Source organism: Humulus lupulus, chromosome 8 (genome assembly GCF_963169125.1).
Source record: "Humulus lupulus chromosome 8, drHumLupu1.1, whole genome shotgun sequence".
Classification (NCBI taxonomy): Eukaryota; Viridiplantae; Streptophyta; class Magnoliopsida; order Rosales; family Cannabaceae; genus Humulus; species Humulus lupulus.
The window spans coordinates 76,915,988-76,935,209 of NC_084800.1; the positions used below are offsets into that span (position 1 = coordinate 76,915,988).

The 19,222-nt window shown below is 31.1% G+C and overlaps 1 protein-coding gene across 1 annotated transcript; it reads right to left on the reverse strand.

The window, feature by feature from the left end:
* Positions 1–339: 339 nt before the first annotated feature.
* LOC133797878 (NAC domain containing protein 50-like) lies at positions 340–11,885 on the reverse strand. Its single transcript, XM_062235967.1, has 5 exons — positions 11,733–11,885; positions 11,294–11,638; positions 10,715–10,998; positions 10,108–10,380; positions 340–1,292 (listed from the first exon to the last, which is right to left on the reverse strand). The coding sequence occupies exons 2-5, from the start codon at positions 11,568–11,570 to the stop codon at positions 627–629; spliced, it is 1,500 nt and encodes a 499-aa protein (XP_062091951.1). The 5' UTR covers positions 11,571–11,638; positions 11,733–11,885; the 3' UTR covers positions 340–626.
* Between the last annotated feature and the right edge of the window lie 7,337 nt (positions 11,886–19,222).

Here is a 19,222-nt window from a genome sequence, read left to right on the forward strand (position 1 = left end):
GTCACATCTGTTGGTGATGACAGGAGGAGAGCACATACTGATGCAATCTATAGTAGTGGCCCTCACAACCTTTCTTCTGTGTTCATGTTCAGTGGAGTGAACCAAGAAGTAGACTAGCCTTGTCAAAATTGCAATAGTAGCAGCAACAGCCCAGATTCAACCTACTGTCATGGACACCGTGCACCAGACAACAGGAAGGAATCAAATAAAACCTAAAAATATCTGCCAACCTTCCAACTTATTGGACCCCAACTCATTCTCTGCAAAATTTGAAGATGGGTCTGGTCTCTTTTCCTGTAAAATTTCACTCACCACAAATTTTTTGGAACCAGAAAGATCTAACTATTTAAAAGAGACTCGATAAGGTTCAATTTAGAAACATGAAGGTTTAAGCTACAATTAAAGTCTGACGAAGAAAAGCTAATGGACAACCTACAACTAAAAAGATGCTACATTATTTAGTTTGCTATTTCATTGTAGAATAGCCAATGACTCGATTACACAAGATAGATAGTTTCCAACTCTGAGGGAAAACCCTCCCCCACAATAAACGACTGCGAAGGGTCATAAGGACTGGCTGGCCACCGGAAAGTTCACCAGGTGAAGAAAATGGAATTATGAGCCCACTAGACACCTCCGCTGCTTCTTTTCAAATCACTGTTCTCTTTGTTAAGAACTTCGATTCTAGATTGAAGGATGTTAATCATGGCTTGGGCACTCATCATTTCGAATTTCAGAGTGTCTCTCTCTATAGATATCTGGTGAATTTCATGTTGCAGATCCTGAATGAATTTCAAGCAGCTAGGAGGCAAAGCGGAATCGTTATTGCAAGCATTAAGCTCGGGAGGCACTGGAGTACTCTCCTTAGGTTCAATGGATTCTATCAGCGAATACTCCACCAATGCAGACAAAAAATTTCTTGTTGTCGGTGGTCTTGTTGTCGCTGTTGTGACTGTTGACATTGTTGTTGCAGCTGTTGTTGTTGAAGAGCTACGATCCTGAGCAGCTCCACTTGAGTTTTCTGAAGCAATACCATTGCTAGAACTCGAATCATTATGACGCCTTCTTTTATAAATGAGCAGTGGTGACGACACACGGTCAACACCCAATGACAAGTGTTGCTGCTCATCTACCCCGGGTAAAGAACGACCATCCAAACTATCTTCTCGATTAACCACACATGGCATTGTATATTCATCCTGTCTCTCAATCTTGCACACAGGTAAAACAATTTGCTTTTCTCTTGGAAGATCCAGAGCGTGATGCACGTCCTTTTCAGTGGATTCAGTATCCTGAAAATGACAATAACATCAAATGCAAGTTTTTGATGCATAGAGAAACGAAAATACAAAAACAAAAAGGAACAAGGGCAAAAAAAGCTACATTACTCAATTAAAAGTATCTAATTTGACTTTAAGCAAAACAACATGATATGCAGATGCATAACCAACAGAGTCCCATTATAGCAAGATCACTGACATATAAACATCAGTAGACGTTAGTGAATGAAGCAGGGCAAAAGTGAAGGAATAGCACATTCTGCTGTATCAACCATAGATCCTAAAGCACAAAACTCTATTACAGTTTTGTTTAAACCAGAAATCGTAAGCACATAAAATAAAATCGGTAAAATCATACACTAGTTCTATCTAGATATAAAACTTCAATTCCCTTATTTCTTTCAGCTAATGATTTAGAAAGGATTTTGGCTTAACAAAAGATGTCTTCAGTTCTTAAGATACTTGAAGATTGTGGAATATGCAAAATCCATGACAAACTAATCACCTATCACAAACTGCATATCAAATTGGCCAAAAATGTCAGTTTATTGTTTTATAATCTCCTTCCTAACAAATCCCCCAAATAATGGAACCAATTCACATCAAATCTTAACTCCACTCCTTGCATACAGGAATTAGTCAAATTTCAAAGATGGACACTGCCCGTGTCAAGCAAGAAAACATATTAGGGGACTAAAAATATTTACGCCCAGCCCCCATATGACTTTGATACTATGGTCCACAAGATTATTCCACAAAAAACCTAGTAAATGCAATGCTTCTTAATATCGAGTGACTTCAAGAGAAGCATTCATACATTAGCTCATCTCCTTCCACGTATGGAAAATAAACTCATCTACAGATGCTAGTTATTAGATAACCAAATATATCTAGTCTTAACCACCCATCAATTAGAACTTTAAAAAAAAAAGTGACAACCATGAGATGAAAAAATTGATAAACTAGCAACTTTATCCTGACAAGGCCTATATATCTATAATATCCACTATCTATGAAATTTGTAATATCCTTCAAAGACACTGGAATTTTGAGAAATTTTCTGATACAGCTGGGCTTCTTCAGAAAGACAGCTAACATTTAGTCACTGTGCAGGTCTCTAAAGGCTGTTACAAGCTTTGAGGACCTACTTGTTAGCCACAGTCCATGAATAAGCCCCCCCATCTTACACTAAAGTCCTCTAATTTACTGTGTTTTCTTATTCTTGCATCTTTCTGTACTTTGTCAAACTTTCTTTTTCATAATTTCTCAATCAAGCTCCCTCCAATCTCTCTATGCAGGTGATGGTCTCCAAAAACAAAGATCATTCAAAACTCGCTAGGTGTAACATTCAAGTTTAATATTTAAAATATGGAACGGTTAAGCATTATAAGGGTAATGGAAAAAAGGTAGTCCACACACCTCTATAAGTTCAATTCAAACAATTGATCAATGTATTCACCCAAGTAATCATGAATTTATTATTGATATGTTACATAACTACGTAAACTTGACCATTGACTGATTTCAAAATTTTCTACTGCTTTTCAAAAAAATATCAAACATTCAAAATGAATATTATCAACCCCAACATTTCCGAAATCTTTCAACATGTCCATCAATACCAATCAATCTCTAATGATTGATTGGGAACTTCAAGAGAAGCGATCCTCTAAAGCAAATTCATCTCCAACCACCAATTTGTAAACACTATGTAACATAATAGTTGAAATTTAATTCAGTACAAATTCTCGACATGCATAACTCTTCTTCAAGTACTTTATGTTTGAGAATGGACAAAACAAAGAATTTTGTAATTTTGATCTCAAGGGGAGCATCATAAGGAAACAGAATTTATTTGTTTGGACAATAAAGGTTGGGAGAATGAGAAGCATGGGGCTCTAATCCCTTGGAACCTAATAAAAAAGAGCTATTTTTCATAATGAAAGTCAAATTTAAGCACCTTTATACATGATTGTAGAACACAATGGCCTAATCAAGTATCAACAATGGTGCACTAAAGAGTAGCAATGTACTATTTCTAACTCACTAACACTTAAGAAGCAAAGAGATTGCGGGGGGTTGGAAAGATACGGTTGATCTTATATATGGCAAGTTATCTAAGCTTTATGGAAGTAAGTTGGACAAGAATTAGGAGGAACAAACAGAAGAAAGAAGCTAGAACTCGGGTATTCTATAGTTAAACTTGATAAAAGTAAATGAGAAGGAATTTTAATCTTTATCCAATACTAAAACAGGGAATATAAAATAAAATCAACTCCCAAACTGTCCTCGCATCATAACAGTTTTCAGCTTTATGATTTGCATGGCTAGTATATTAAGAATTGAAACAAAAGTATGGAGGGGAGACCTCTAGAAATCCCGCTCAACCAAGAACTTATTTTCAATAAATGTTTGGAGTCCCCAAAAAAAATTTTCCCTTCATGATGTCTCAAAATCCACAAAACTTGTATTGTGGACTAGAGTTCATAAGATCATCTTCCTGCGGGAACCTTTACAACATAGAGTTTGACCATTCGACGTATCATTTGATTCCATAAATTGTCGTAATGTCAAATCATCAAAAATGTTTATGTTTTCTTTATGAGATACATTTACGAGAACTTGAACCTTAATAGTGCTCACATATGCTCACTCAACTAAATACTTAAGCCAGCCTCAAGTGGCATAATCAGCAATCAGGTATATTTACCCTCAGCCACAACTAAGAATGTGGTAGTTACCATGGTTTAATTGTTTCACACAAGAGTTATTGATTTCATGTATATTATTCATCCTACTCTTTCTTTTAAAAGTTTATGTTTCCATATTAATTAATAAATCATTTTTAACTGGATTATTTTAGAAAGAAGGAGAATAGAGAAGCATCAAGCAAATAAGGAATTATCCTAACTAGGTTGGCATCTAGCTTTAAAGCCATCTACTACACCCTATCAAATATATTAAAAACTTTAATTGGATTTGAATCTCATATGATTTTCATTTTAATTGCTAAAACCAAAATAAGGAAATAGAGTAAGCAAAAAAAATTTATACACCTTATAATGCATTTTTTTAATTAGGCTCCTCACCTATCCCTGCAATATTTAAGAAACATACAAATTTTGCCATTGCTATGTAGGTACTCAAGACAAGCTCAGTCCTCAAATATTATGGGAATAAATCAGTCCTCACTATTTGTCGCATTACAGACGGTGTGGTTTGAGGCCTATCTTATAGATCGCACTGCAAATGCAGTGACTTCAAACTGCACTATATTAGGCTTGCTTTTTTTTTCTTACTACAAATTCATATAGAATTAAAATATAACATAAAAATAAACTTTAAACAAATTTTCTAACACAATTAAAATATGAAACTCAAACTTGAAAATACATTTAGGAAAACAAAACTAAGAAAATATCTTAAACTTGGTCAAATTGAAAAATATGTATAAAAAAAATGATGATACCTATGCAGTGTGATTTGAGCCAAAATTTGTAAAAATCCAGACAACTGCATTGCCATGTGCAATTTGAAAAAAAAATGTATACATATATATAACTCAACCCACAGTGCAAAGAGTTTAAAACTGTATGGTGTGATATGAACAACTTTGGTACTTATAGCACAACATACCAAAAATAGAAAGATTTTGGAAGAAAAAAGAAAGTTCATCAGTACTATTGGTACCTTATTATGCTTATTCGGACACTCTGATTACCACGTCTTATTAATAGTCTTCACTCGATAGTTCAAATGTTTTGTCTATTTCAATAGTTTGTTAAGCTTCTTATAGATCCATTTAAAGCAAGAATTTAACTCCTAGAATCCAAAAAGGCAAGAAACAATTTCTAGTAGTCATTTTGTCAAGCATAGAATTCGAGTCTATATTTTGAAGGTAATTAAGGTCATTTCTCTATGGTAAGTGCACCAAAAGGTCAACTTCATTATTTTCCCTCATAAAATTACTAGTATTACCCATTCAAGGTTCTTACTTGATTCAAATTGTTAATTACTATCACATGAAGGTTAGTGATAAAATTAAACCTTAATTAAAATTATTGTTAATTCTTTGTTATCAAGATTTTTCTTTCCAATTTGGTAGTTTTTTTATTCATTGTGAGGTTAGCTAGCAATAGCCTATTCGAGACAATAAATGTTACGATTATTGGAAAACGGCTTGAAAGAATAAGCGTTTATTCGACCCTACAATCTACCATCAAACAAGTTGCCAAATATGATATAGACATGCCACCATCTAATTTTGGAAAAATAAAGTTTCACCATTTTCCCCGACCCATATCTAACAATAATAAAAATTTGAAGTTTAAATCTAAAGAGTAAATAAATATACAGTCCAATTTTCAATTAATGTCCTAGTTTTCAACAACTCATCTCAGAGTGCAAGCCGAAGTTGCCTCGAGTGACTTCCACTTTATTGTGCATGCCTTCCTCTGCCAGCTAGTATCAGAGATTAGTTACATTCTTGCGAGATGCTACCAAGGAAACACCTTAATATTGGACCCACCAATAAGAACACGACAAGTGGGGAAACTTAACCGGTGTTGTTGTACCTTGAAGATTCAACATCCCCAATTCAAACTTTGTTGATTGTGTAACCATAATTGTTGAAGTCGAGACTCATCTTCAGAACTTCAGGAAGTGACCCTAAGGATGAATTTTGTGACTTAAAAGGAAGAATCTTCTTGTGACAGCAGATCCACAATCATGTTACAAGAAGTTGATTGAAGGCTCAAATATTCAGCATAATGAAGATACTTTAAAAGATTAAGATTCTCAACTAATCAATGATGCCTTCTTTCTATGATAAAGCCATCATTGAAAAATAAAATTTACAAGCAAAAAAATGATCATTTTCCTTCTTAAGATATGTCGTCAAATATCTCGTGAAATTTGATCACATCTGGAAATTCTGTATAGAGAAAGATTTATTTTCCTCCAAAATTCTAAGGATGAAGAAATAAGATTACAATAAATTAGAATTATTGTGGGAAATGATGATGGATTAGCACTCGACTGCAAAGTACTCGTCTAAAATTCGCGAGGGCACAAGTTCAGGAATTTACTACCCGTTGAAGTATCAAGTATGCAAATTGTTGAAGGTAAAAGCCAAACCAGACTCCCAAGACAAGTATGTTCGCACTAAAAGTGGACAAGTTGTGTAGTCCTGAAAATCCCTTCTTCTATTTAGTACTTCATGTACTTAAGAGAGAAGATAACACAAGTTTGTTAAATCTATGATACTCCTTGAGTAGATATTATTACACTCCACTACAATAATAATTTCATATATTGAAAATATGACCAGTTATGTTTTTCATGTAGCTTTTCTCTCGTATTAGCTTTATTTTTTATTTTTTTACATGACTAACATTATTGATTCCCTATGCTTAAAACTCTTCAAATGCTTGCGAGAATCAAAAAAACTAGAATATAAGATTGTTGTTCCCTTCTATCTTCATCATACATGCTCCTCTACAACAACCAATCACTCTGTTCAAGCCTTCAAGTATGCAAGGAGCTTGTGTTATTCCAAACACCGCATTAAGTTGCTAACTTTGGGACACAAATTTCCTTTAGTGATAAGATCCACTCTTCGGTTGGTAGTTTCCATGACTATATGTTTGGTCTAGGTTGGAAAGGAATAATAGAATATTTATGATTTAAACAACTATGGACTGTGAAAGCGATAAAAAATTAAATTTTTGGTTGTCCTTTGGCCATATGTTGTAAAGATTTTTAAGGTGTTTTGTTCTACGATCTTGTAAGAAGTTGGAGTGTTTTGTTGGAACTTATTATTATTATTATTATATGTTGGTTTCTTTTTCCAAATTTTTACTTGTATTATTTTCACTCAATAATACAAGTCTCATTTCTTATATATAATATAAATAAACATTACAAAAATTAGGAATGAAGAACTGATGGGATCCACACTAAGACATTAATTCATCAAAAGGGGAAATAAGATTCCAAAGGAGAAAGACATGAATACAAATTCTCCCTTCCCATACTATGTATGGCTATACGTTTTTAAACATGGTTTGTTAGTTTTAATGCATACATAACTCCACTATATTTATTACTTAAACTGCTATAAGATTAAATAGCTTGGGCACGACTGGCTATAGTTTAAGACACGCATATTTAATATTATTTTCTCATGATAATTTATTTTTTAAGTAGCCAACTAAAGATACTACTGTTTATTTTCAACACAAGGGAATACACTGAAGAATCATGTTCCTATACCTTACCTCATTTTTTTACATGAAACCATCCCTATATCTTACCTTAAGACACAATGGTATAGAAGCCAACGTCATTCTCATTCTATTTCAGAATTCCTACTTTGATTCCTTCTCACCCCCTTTACAAATAAGTAAGAATCCTAAATAGTAAAACATATTTATGACATCTCTTTATTTTACTATTTTTATTAAGTTGATAATTATATCGATAGGTTCACCTATTCAGTTAGTTGTTATGTTAGCAGCTGAGAGTATTGTGATTGCTATGAGTTTATTAGCTGGTTGGAATTGGTTGTTAGGCTGATTGTAGAGTATAAAATGTTGGCAATCACATTTTAGAGAGATTTTTGGGACTAAAGAGAGATTGGCTATCTCGAATTAGCTATTGTGTTGTCCTATTGTTTAGTCTTGAATTTGGGGGCTAGAAATTTGAGTAACAGAAAATAATTTTTCATGATATTTGTTTAGTTATATCAATTAGTAACATTTAGATCCAAAAATGGCAGGGAAGAAAGGTGAGGCTAGATGTGAAGCTTTGAAGAAAGAAGTAGAGATGATAAGAGAGGAGTCCTTAAAATTACTAGATAGAAAAATCATTGAGTTTTGTGCGAAAGATGCAACAAGAATTCAATGACGTTCACAGAGTCAAAAGACCATTTACAATAGACACCAAGTGGCGATTCTTGAATTTCCAGGGCTAAAACTTTGACCCAACTGATCAAGAACTTGGCAACAGCTCCAATGGAGGCACGACGACAACCAAGATCAAAGCAAAGGTGACAAACAGTGAAGAAAATGTGGCAGCAACGAAGGGTGCCAATAGAGGTGTGATGTCAACATTATGCGTGCACAAAAAAGGGTGCTCTAGCTAAGCTGTCATGGGTGGCACCAATGCAGATCAGGCGAACAATCAGCACGACAGTTGGAGTGCCATTTACAACACAGGCGGCAACAGCAGCTAGACATGCTTGAGTTAAATGGGTCAGACCCACATTTTTGGATTTCTAGGGCTAAAATATCCTAAATCAACTCACAAATGGTTGTTGCAGTTTTTTTTTTTTTTTTTTTGAAGGAGATGCACTTTTTTGGTTTCATTGGTTACATCATAAGGGTTTGATTCGATGTTGGACTGCATTGAAGGTGTTAATGTTGTAGTGGGTTCAACCATTAAAGGAGAAGGACATGTTGCAAAGGTAGTTCGCTCTTGAGCAAATAGGTTCGGTGGTCAAGTGTAAAAGAAAATTGAGATATTTGCAAACACTAGAATAATATTCTAATATAGTCCATAGAAATGTGTTTGTTAATGGCTTGAAAGAAAATTAGAGAGGAATTATAGCTGTTTGAACCAGTGGGGTTGTTGAAAATAATGGAAGTGGCAAATAAGACTGAAGGGAAGCATGAAGCTACAACAAGGAACAATGCGACGTTTTTTCTAGGACATTTATGATTGAGTCATGGGTCATATGGAGATACGCAGTCTTCGAATATGTCAACTAATTAGAATGTGTCAACTAATTCAAAAATGTCTACCAATTCCATTCGAATGTGAAGTTGCTGCCATTACAAGAGGTGACCAATACAAAGCAAGCAAGTTTAGTACAACCCAAAAAAGATGGATATAAAAGATTCATAGTTGAGCATCAAGCAAAATAAGATTAAGAACTTTGTTTCAGGTGCGATGAGAAATTTTCAGCATTCATCATCATGACAATGAATCAGAAGAGTATACAACGGTAGTAGAGAATTGTGAAGAAGTAACGAAGTTGGCTATTGGTTATGCTGATGGTAAAGTATAAAATGTTAGATTTTATAGGGAGGTTTTAAGACTAAGGAAGATTGGCTACCTCAAATTAGCTATTATGTTGTTCTATGGTTTAGTCTCTGATTTGGGGACTGGGGTTTTGAGTAATAAAGAAGAGATTTTCATGATATAGGCTCTATCCAATATTTTAGTTAACAATATGACCTAGACCTCAAAGTCTACCATCATTTCTCCTTATAATAAATTAATAACCTACCTCCTTGATTTTCATCTCACCACCAATTTATTGAACAACACTTCAAACAAAACAATATTCTTAGTTTTTAGTCTTTTCTTATAAGCTAAGTAAATGGCAACACTAGGAAATAAGGTCACCTATCCTAGGTTTCCTAGCACAAGAATCAACTTAACTCAATCTTATCAATTGCACATGCTTCGGAGCTTCTACTTCAATCAACAAGAACATATAAACTCTCTAAAGTAACATGCCAGCATAGACAAGCTGCTCCAACATGTTTCCAATGCATCCACAACAATCTCACACAAATCAAAAGAAAAAGTAATCCCAAATCAACCCTTTGAATTATTGAGAATTGAAATGCAAGCAAGACAGGAAAAAAAGTAAACAATCTCAATTCAGAAACTCTACCAACCATTATGAAAATTGAGATGCACATTGATAAGCCACGTAGTTTTATCACAATTATTAAAAACAAGTTGGGAGAAACAAAAAAAAAATCCATACTTTTGTACCACATAAAGAATAATAGAGCTAAATCATTAGAGCACAAACCTGCTGAACGATATCTCCTTCAATATATGTGTCACTGGCATTTCTTTCAATACTTGTCCCATGGTTATTTCCTTCAGCGCATGTACCTTGACTGTTCCCTCCAACACTCTTGTTGCGACCAGGCACAGTGGCTACTTCATCCCCATTATTTATTCCAGGCACCACAGCAGATTCATCATCTTCCCACTCCTCCTCAATAAAAGGTGCATATCGCTGCCCACTTGGTGGTCCTATATTACTCTTGTGAAATATTCTACACAGCACAAAGGCATCCTTCCCACCCAAAAGGAGAAATATGTACAATAATAGTTAGATAAAATCAGTCATCATAACATTGCAATTCGAACATAAAAGGACAATGATGTTTGGCTGCTGAAGAAAATCTAGGCAGAGACAAATATCAACTTCTAGGTACTCCAGTTCATTAACGCCAACAATAAACCTCAACATGTAGACTTTCCTATTATCAGCAAGCAACATCAAAAACCGTAAATGTTAAGCAAAAATGTATACATTTCCAATTATCTTCTCTCAAATCAAACTAGATTGCATAAAAACTTAAAAACATGTACAAAAAGCATTAAACAAGTTGTGATGAAGGCCTTACCTGAGCTGCACCACCTCTACCTCTTTCCAATTCTTCCTCAACAAGTCTGTATTCATGCATAACCCAGTTAGTTCTTTTACCATCTGGTGCTCGCCCACTATGAAAAACCAATGTTTTCTTCAATCCAACGGTTTTGGAGTCACGCTTGACTGGCCTATCATTGCCAGTTGCCTTCCAGTACCCTTGGTTCGTTGCCCTGTTCATCCTAGCCCCGTTACCATACTTCTTATCCAATGCACTGAAAAAGTAGTACTCTTGGTCCCTGCTCTTCAAACTTGACTTATCTATACAGTCCAACCAAACAAATAAGATAATAAAAATAACAAATAACCAAGCACAAATGAAACTGCTAGTGTCAACCATACAAAAAAGAAGGCTCGACAAAATGTAGCCTGAAAAAACACAAATTAGTGCCAGCAAGCTAGAACCCATTCCGACCTGAGAACAGAAGTAAGCTCGCAAAAAAAACAAAAGGCCCAGAAAACTCAAGGAAAAATTGAATGCAACAAAACCCATTCATACACCCAAAATATTAATAAAATAATAAAAACAAATAAAGAGTAAAGAGTTGAGTTTCACCTGCAAGGTCCCAAGGCTCGCTTTTGTAGACATCAACCTCAGTTATGGCGTTGAATCGAAAGGTCTTACCGCAAACCTTTCGCTTAAGGTAATAAATAACAAGCTCTTCGTCAGTGGGGTGGAACCTGAAGCCCGGGGCCAAAGTAGGCGCGGCGGGGGGCTTGGCTTGCGGCGCAAGGCGAGTCTTTTCCGATGGTACGGAGAGGGACAAAGAAGGCGGTGAAGTCGGCGGAGCAGCCATAGTACGCTGAGCTGACACTAACGATTCACGACCCATCAGCGAAAAATAAAAAAACAAGCTTCCGATTCTCCCAGCCGAAGAATGGATTCCCCTGGTTAGGGTTTCTGAGTTTGAGAGAGAAAAGACAATAAAAACAATAATATTAAGCAAGAAAAATGAGTCTGAAGCTTTGATTGATGTTGAAGAAACTGCAGGTACCTTAAATTGCAAGAAACCCTTCTGAGAAGAGAAGAGTGATAAACGAAAAGGGTGTCTGTCTCCCTCTCTCTCCTCTCTCTAAGTTAAAACTTATGGTATATCTCTGTGTTTTGGTTTATGATTTTATTTTATTTTTTTATGTTAAAGAAAAGGACAGTTTCATTGTAGTGAGAAAAATCATTTGTATACCATGTTTGGTTGAAAAGAAAAGATATATAAAGACCTGTATTCTATTTTGCACATATGGAAAAACTATTACTATTAAATATAAATAATTAATATTATATATAATTTTGGTTTATAATAATAATAAAAGAAAATTGAGCCACGTTGCAGTGCCACCTGGAACTGGAAAAGGTGATGTGCTTTTTAGCATTGGAGTTCAACTGTTCTCAGTATATGGGTTTACTTGTGTTCTGTTCAATTCACCTACTTTGCCTTTGATATGTAATGTGTCATAAACAAAGTAATACAATTAATGCTTTTGCATTTTCTTTTTAAAATAATAATAAAGAGAAATCAATGTTGTAATGACGTGTTTGGATAAAATCAAAAAATACAAATTAGATGAGATGGAGGAGTAAAAAGACTTTTTTTTCATTCAAGTAGGCATATATTCTTGAAAAAAAAAAAAAGTATAATTGTGAGTGAGTGGTGATATTATTTGGTTAGAGCATTACCCAGGTAGTAGTGATCCACTCATTTTATTTGTTAGAGAAATACCCAACATTCGATGAGCTGGCATTGTATGAATTGTTGAATTTTTTTATTTTTTTTTTGAATGGTTATTTAATTATTTTAGTATTTTAAATTATAATAAATTAGTATTAAATTTATCACTTGATAAAAGATATCAGATAAAATATGTACCAAATATATAGTATTGTGCACCTTAAAATATTTTATGGGAATATTATATTATTTTTAGGTTCTAAGAAATGGAATATCATTATTGTAATTTATAATTTTAAAAATAAATATCAAATGAAACATATCAGTTACGATATAAGTTTGGAAACTTAACTAAATCTATAATAGGAAATATACTATTTTAATACTTTTTTGTTTGTCTTAAAACCAACTAAGTACGGTGTCAATTCAAAATTATATCTTCGTTCTAATTTCGGTAATTTTTTATAATTATATTTTAAATTATTTAATGTAAATTCTTTTTAGATTTTAAACATATTTATAAAAAAAATTATCAAAAAACATATTTACCAAAATTAGTGGAAATATAAAATTCTAAACTAATTTACCATATACAAGATATTAAAATAGTATGAATTAAATATTAAAAAAATAGTATGAAGTTAATTCCAGAAGATAGTATATTTTATTATATTAAAAAAAATGTACATAAGATAAGAATTTGTGTATGCATGTTAATTTGTATAATCACTTACATACCCCACAATGATAAAATTTCATTCATAATTGATGAATTTTGCTTTATTAGTGAATAAAATTATATAATATTGTTATACAATTAGGGATGTTAAAAATTTCCTTAAGGATGTGACCTGCGCGGACCTACTTTTATTGAAACGGAGATTCCTCACCTAAACGAGAAATGAGGGGAAGATGGGAATAATTTTTATCTCCAAATGTTAAACAAGGTAGGAACAAGAATGACACTATATGTCCCAACGAAACTCATTTTAATTTTTATTTGTTTTGTAATATTTTTTAATTTATTTTATATATTTATTTATGTATTTTTACATTATATTCAAAGCTTTTTAAAAAATATATTTTATTTTAAATAATATATAATATTTTGAATTATTAACATAATATAATATTTTAATTTTTATGTATTTTACTTTTTTATTCATAATTTATATTTTAAATAAATAAGTTGTAATAGCGATTCATCGCCTTGCCCTGGTGAAAAATAATGGGAAATAGGGTAGGAACGAAGAGCATTCCCCACTCTATTCTTAATAATTTTAATGTGAGTCACACAACCACAATATTTTTTACAGTCTTGGTGCCATTTAACATTAGTGTATAAAAAATAAAATGTAGTACAAACAATTAATTTTAATTAAAGAACACATTTATTTAATCTAGGTTTCGTATTATTATGAGTTATGATCAAATTATGGTCATGCAAATATAACAATTTGATTATTATTTATGTAATGATGAGTATGCAATTATTGCGAAACAAAATAAGGTTGAGATTAAATGTCTCATCGCCTTAGAAGTTAAAATATAGTCACTACATTTCCACACTTACTTGAGCCTAAAGTAAAGTCGGAAAAATCTGAGAAAACAAAAAGGAATCTTGTTTGCGAAATGACAAAAAAAAAACAAATATGCGCTGAAACAAATTTAATAGTACTATGTTTTATACACTAATGGCTACTAAATAACGTACTAACCTCTAAATCTTTTATATACAAATGCAGTAGTAACCTTTGTACGTTTCATCTTATTTTGCTATTATTATATAGAAATAATAATTATATAATTCACATAAGTTTCACAATGTTATGTGATTTTAACTATTTTTTAAATATTGAGAGTTATGATAATGACAAATTAAGTTATAAAAATAATTCCCTAACATAAATTTTGTCTCTGTCCCTATATATAAGTTCATTCATAAAACATAATAAAAAATATATATTTATGTATGCTAAAATTATACCACTCACCATTAGTAAAGCATGATGTAAGTTTTATGCTCAATATTTATAATTATGAATATGATGGGATACATGCTAACTTAAAATGTCAATAATAATTAACAATCGTTTAATATTTGTTAAGGGTATACAAAGATTTGTTTTATTGTCTAAATTATGGACTATCTTTGCACAGACAAAAAATATTAAAAAAAATCAGTCATTAATTATAAATTATTAAATCACAAAATTAGTGATAATATTATAAATGAAAAATATAAAATTTATTGTGTGAAATTTAACCTATATTAAATTGTCAAGTGGTACCATTAAAAAAGGGCCTCATTTTATTTCAGCACGTGATGTACATTATATTTATAACATATTTTTCACTAATTTTTTAGAGTTTATGTATAATATACTCAGTTGAAATCATGGTCGAATCAAAATGTTCATATATACTTATTTTTTATATATATACGTGTGTGAAATATTCTTTTTAAATCATGATTTTGACATAATAAATTATTTATAATTTTTTAGAAATTGATAGCAGTTCTACTATAATTACAACGCAAATGAGCACACTATTAGGATTATACTGGAGAATTTCTTTATATTTATCCTAAATTTGTTATAATTTTTAGTTTGGGCCAAATTTGTAATATTTTTAAATAAATTGTTGAATAATATTTTTTGAAAATATGTTCAAGTATAACAATGTACCAATTTGCATTGTTTTATGCTCTCACAACACAATATCGAATACCGAGGGTAAATTAGGTGTTAAAATCTGCCGATTAAAAAATGGTCTGGACTGTGGGAGTGAGACTTGTTGAACGGAATCTAGGGTAACAAATCTGCAAACGACACGTTATTGTCACATGCTTCACCCATAAGGCAAGTAAAGTAGTTGTGGGACCCAACCCAACACCCAAGTACCATTTTTTTTTTTTTTTGACGAAACCCAGGTAGCATTCTTTACTTTCTAATTCATTTGTGATTTTTTTTTCTTTTTCAAAAAAAGAAAAAGCGTCTTGTTCCTTTTAAAAAAAAAAGAGAAAAAAAACGTTTTGTCGTTTTTGGGTTTAATTTCCATGGCTGTTTGGAGTTGGAAGAGGGATTAGACATTGAGTTGAGAGGATGGTCATTCCCTATTCCCTATTCCCCAGCGATTGACTAGGCGGAGCCTGTGAGCCTGAGCCTGCGCCTGACCTTGCCTGAGCTACCACTCAGCTTTTTCAGAAAATATAATCAACTTCTCATCATTCTTTCTTTCTTTTTTTTTCTTTAATCCTTTTCTATTGACCAAATCTTTTGGCAAAAAATTAAAAGAATCTTTGTTAGATTTGTACTTTGCTTTATTATATTAATTCTTGTGATTAAACAAATCACTAAAAATTAGATTGCGTTGCATTACCCTCGTCCTTGTGCACTTTTTCTAATTTATTATTATTATTAGGGTACTTGTCATAATTTTTTTTTTTTTTTTTTTTGATTAATTTGCATTTTGTCTTGGCAGACATAATTTTTTACAAAATAATATCTGACTGAAGGCAGTTAGTTGAAATATTTCAAACTCGTCAAAAAGTTTAGACAGTTTATCAAAATTTTAGATAAATATTATTTTATAAAAAATTATCAAAACTAAATCAAAGTGCAAAATAACTTCAAAAAAATATAATTTTCACCAATTATTTTTATTATTTAGGTAGAATACAAGACTTAGAGCACTCTCAATAGATGTTTTACTCCATCTTTTAAAATATCTCCCTAAAATACACTTTTTTTTCTATTTTACCTCTAAGTTTTACATTATACCATACATCAGCTTTTCTATATATTTCTCTACATCATTTGAATTTTATATCTTTAAACATATTTTATTAATTAAAGTAAAATAAAATAATTGAAAAATAAATAATAAATATATATACTAAATGGGAGAGAGAAAGCTTATAAAGAGAAATAATAATATTAAAATATTATATAAATTATATGTAAATGTAGATATAGATTAATTGGAGTTTGTGCATAACTATTATAAATATATATATAAAGGAGTTGATGGAATATGTTTTTGTGAGTTTTAGTTAAATATTATAGAGAGAGTGTATTATAAAATACACCACCAAAACATATTTTTTTATAATTTATCTCAAACTTTTATATTATATCATACATCAACTTCTCTATTTTTTCTCTACATCATTTAAATATTATATTTTTTTAAATATTTTATTCATTTTAAGAAATAAAATAATTAAATATAATAATATCACATTCAGGTATATACAAAAGTTTATAAAAAAATAATAAATATTTATAGTTGATGAATAGTATTTCACTACATATTGAGAAATACTATTCATTTAGGTAAAAAATATAACTTTATACCACTCATTGTAATACTATTTAACAATTTTTTCTCTATATTATAAAGAATTAGACATTTTACCTCCTCTATTGAGAGTGTTCTTACTAGGGCTGTGCAGAAATTTTTACAACCCGAATAATCCGCCCAAACCAACCCGAAAAAACCGCCAAAAAATGCAACTCGAATAAACCGACCAAAATTTAAACCGCCCAATATAACCCAACCAATTAAGAATTTATTACTTTTAATATATTCAAATAAATATATAAAATAATTAAGTTTTGTTTTAATTTTTTTACTATAAATTTAAAATATTATTTTAAGCTTAAAAATATTAACTTCACATTATTAGTACTAGTATTTAAAAAATATGTAAAATATGTAAAAAAAAAAATACAACTTTTGTTTGGGCGGGTTGACCCGACCAACCCGCAAAAAAAAAATACAATTTCGGTTTGGGCAGGTTAACCTGATCAACCCGCCCAAATTATTGGACGGGTTAAAAAAAAAATTCTTAATTGGGCAAGTTACGGGTCACTTTTGTTAACCCGATTATGACATTGGACGGGTAAAAATGCATTGTAACCCGACCAACCCGCCCAATGCTCAGCCCTAGCTCTTCCTTACTAATTAGGGTAGAGTAGAGTTGACCATCTATCTCTTAAAAGGTGTGATTATATTTTTAAGATCAATTATAATGGATGAGTTAAACTAGGTGAGCTAAATTTGAGTTATTTTATACTTTTTTTACCTTAATGAATAATATTATTACACATGTAGATACAATTATTCATTGAGTTAAAATTATTTATTATTTTTTTCTCTTTGTATATTAATTATATTTTGTTTCTTTCTCTTTCCTATTTTAGTATTTTAATTAATAAAAAATAATATTTAAATGATGTAAAGAAATATAAATAAGAAACAGAAAAATTGATGTATGGTGCAATGTAAATGTTTGATGCAAAATAGAAAAAATAAAATTTTGGTAATGTATTTGAAAAAAAAGAGTATATCATTCATTTGAAGTGCTCTAAGCTAATAGAGGTGTCATCAACTTGGAGTTGGAGGCAATAGTAGGCACTAGGCAAGTAGCACCTATTTTTTTTTTTTAAATATTTTGCTTGTATAATTTAAATTAAAAAATATATTACTATGGTCTAAACTTTTATGAAATTACAATGTAGAACTCAGTTGATAAACAAAAAATTGAATATAACAACACACTTGTTAAATAGAATAGTTGTAATTTTGTTATGAATTGTTAGTTTTGTGAATTATTTGTAATTTTAGTTGAAAAAAGCTTTGATCAAAATCAGGTTTAGAGGTCTATTAAAATCATTATACAAACACAGAATCTAAAAAATAATTTATCAAAACATAAGGTCCAAATAACCAATGGGACAAAACACATGATTTAAAATAGTATAAATGTCATTATATTTGCACCTCAAAAATATATATATAGACACCCCATTAATTAAAAAAAAATTAAAACTTTTTCTCATTTTTTTTACATTCTTTAATTTTGTTTTTAGTCAATTTTAATAATTTTATTTTATCTTATTTTCATAATTTAAAAAAAAAAAACAATGTATAATTTTTTAGAAAAAAACTCATACTCTATCAAGTTTTTATATATTTTTTGTTTTGATTTTTTATTTTATTTAAATACTTAAAATATATATTATTTATATGTATTCTTTAAAATATGAAAAAGAAAACAAAATTAAATTAAATGTGAGCTTGAAAAAATATATATTATATTATTTTTTAATAAAAATGGGATGGGTAATGCCTCATAGTATTAATTCATATTTTTATATAATCAATATTTATTTGTTAGTTAAATTAATTATTGATGATAAAAAAATACCTTTAAAATAAAGTTTAGATTGGAGATGACTTATAATAACTTTTTTTTATTTATATCATTTTATAGTCATGAGTTTTTGCAAGATACCAAATATATCTCTTTAAAAATTTCCCAACATAAAGAAGAAGCTAATTTTAGTAAACAATTTTGACAAATATATATTTGTGAAAATCCCAAAACACCCTTTAATTGAATTATGAGGGAATGATATTATGTATTATATTTTATTTTATTTTTGTTATTTTAAATATATTTCGAAACTTGTTTTATTTTATTTTATTTGATTAAATAATAAAATAAAGGTATTATGGGCTTTTGTTTTTAAAATTATCAATAAGTTGGCTAGAATAAATTGAGATCTTATCACCGATATTTTCACGTCAAGAGTCCTAGTTGGTCGCCATAGGCCCTCGTTGGTCGCCGGGGACACTCGCCGGTGGCACTCTCCACCTAAGCCTCCTCCCGCACCAGAATGCATCGAGTACACACCATAAGCCCCATCTAGTCGCCAAGAGTTCTAGTTGGTCGCTAGGGGCCCTCGCCAGTCGCCGAGGACACTCGCCACTTGAGCCATCTTCCGCACCAGAGTGCGCCCTCAACC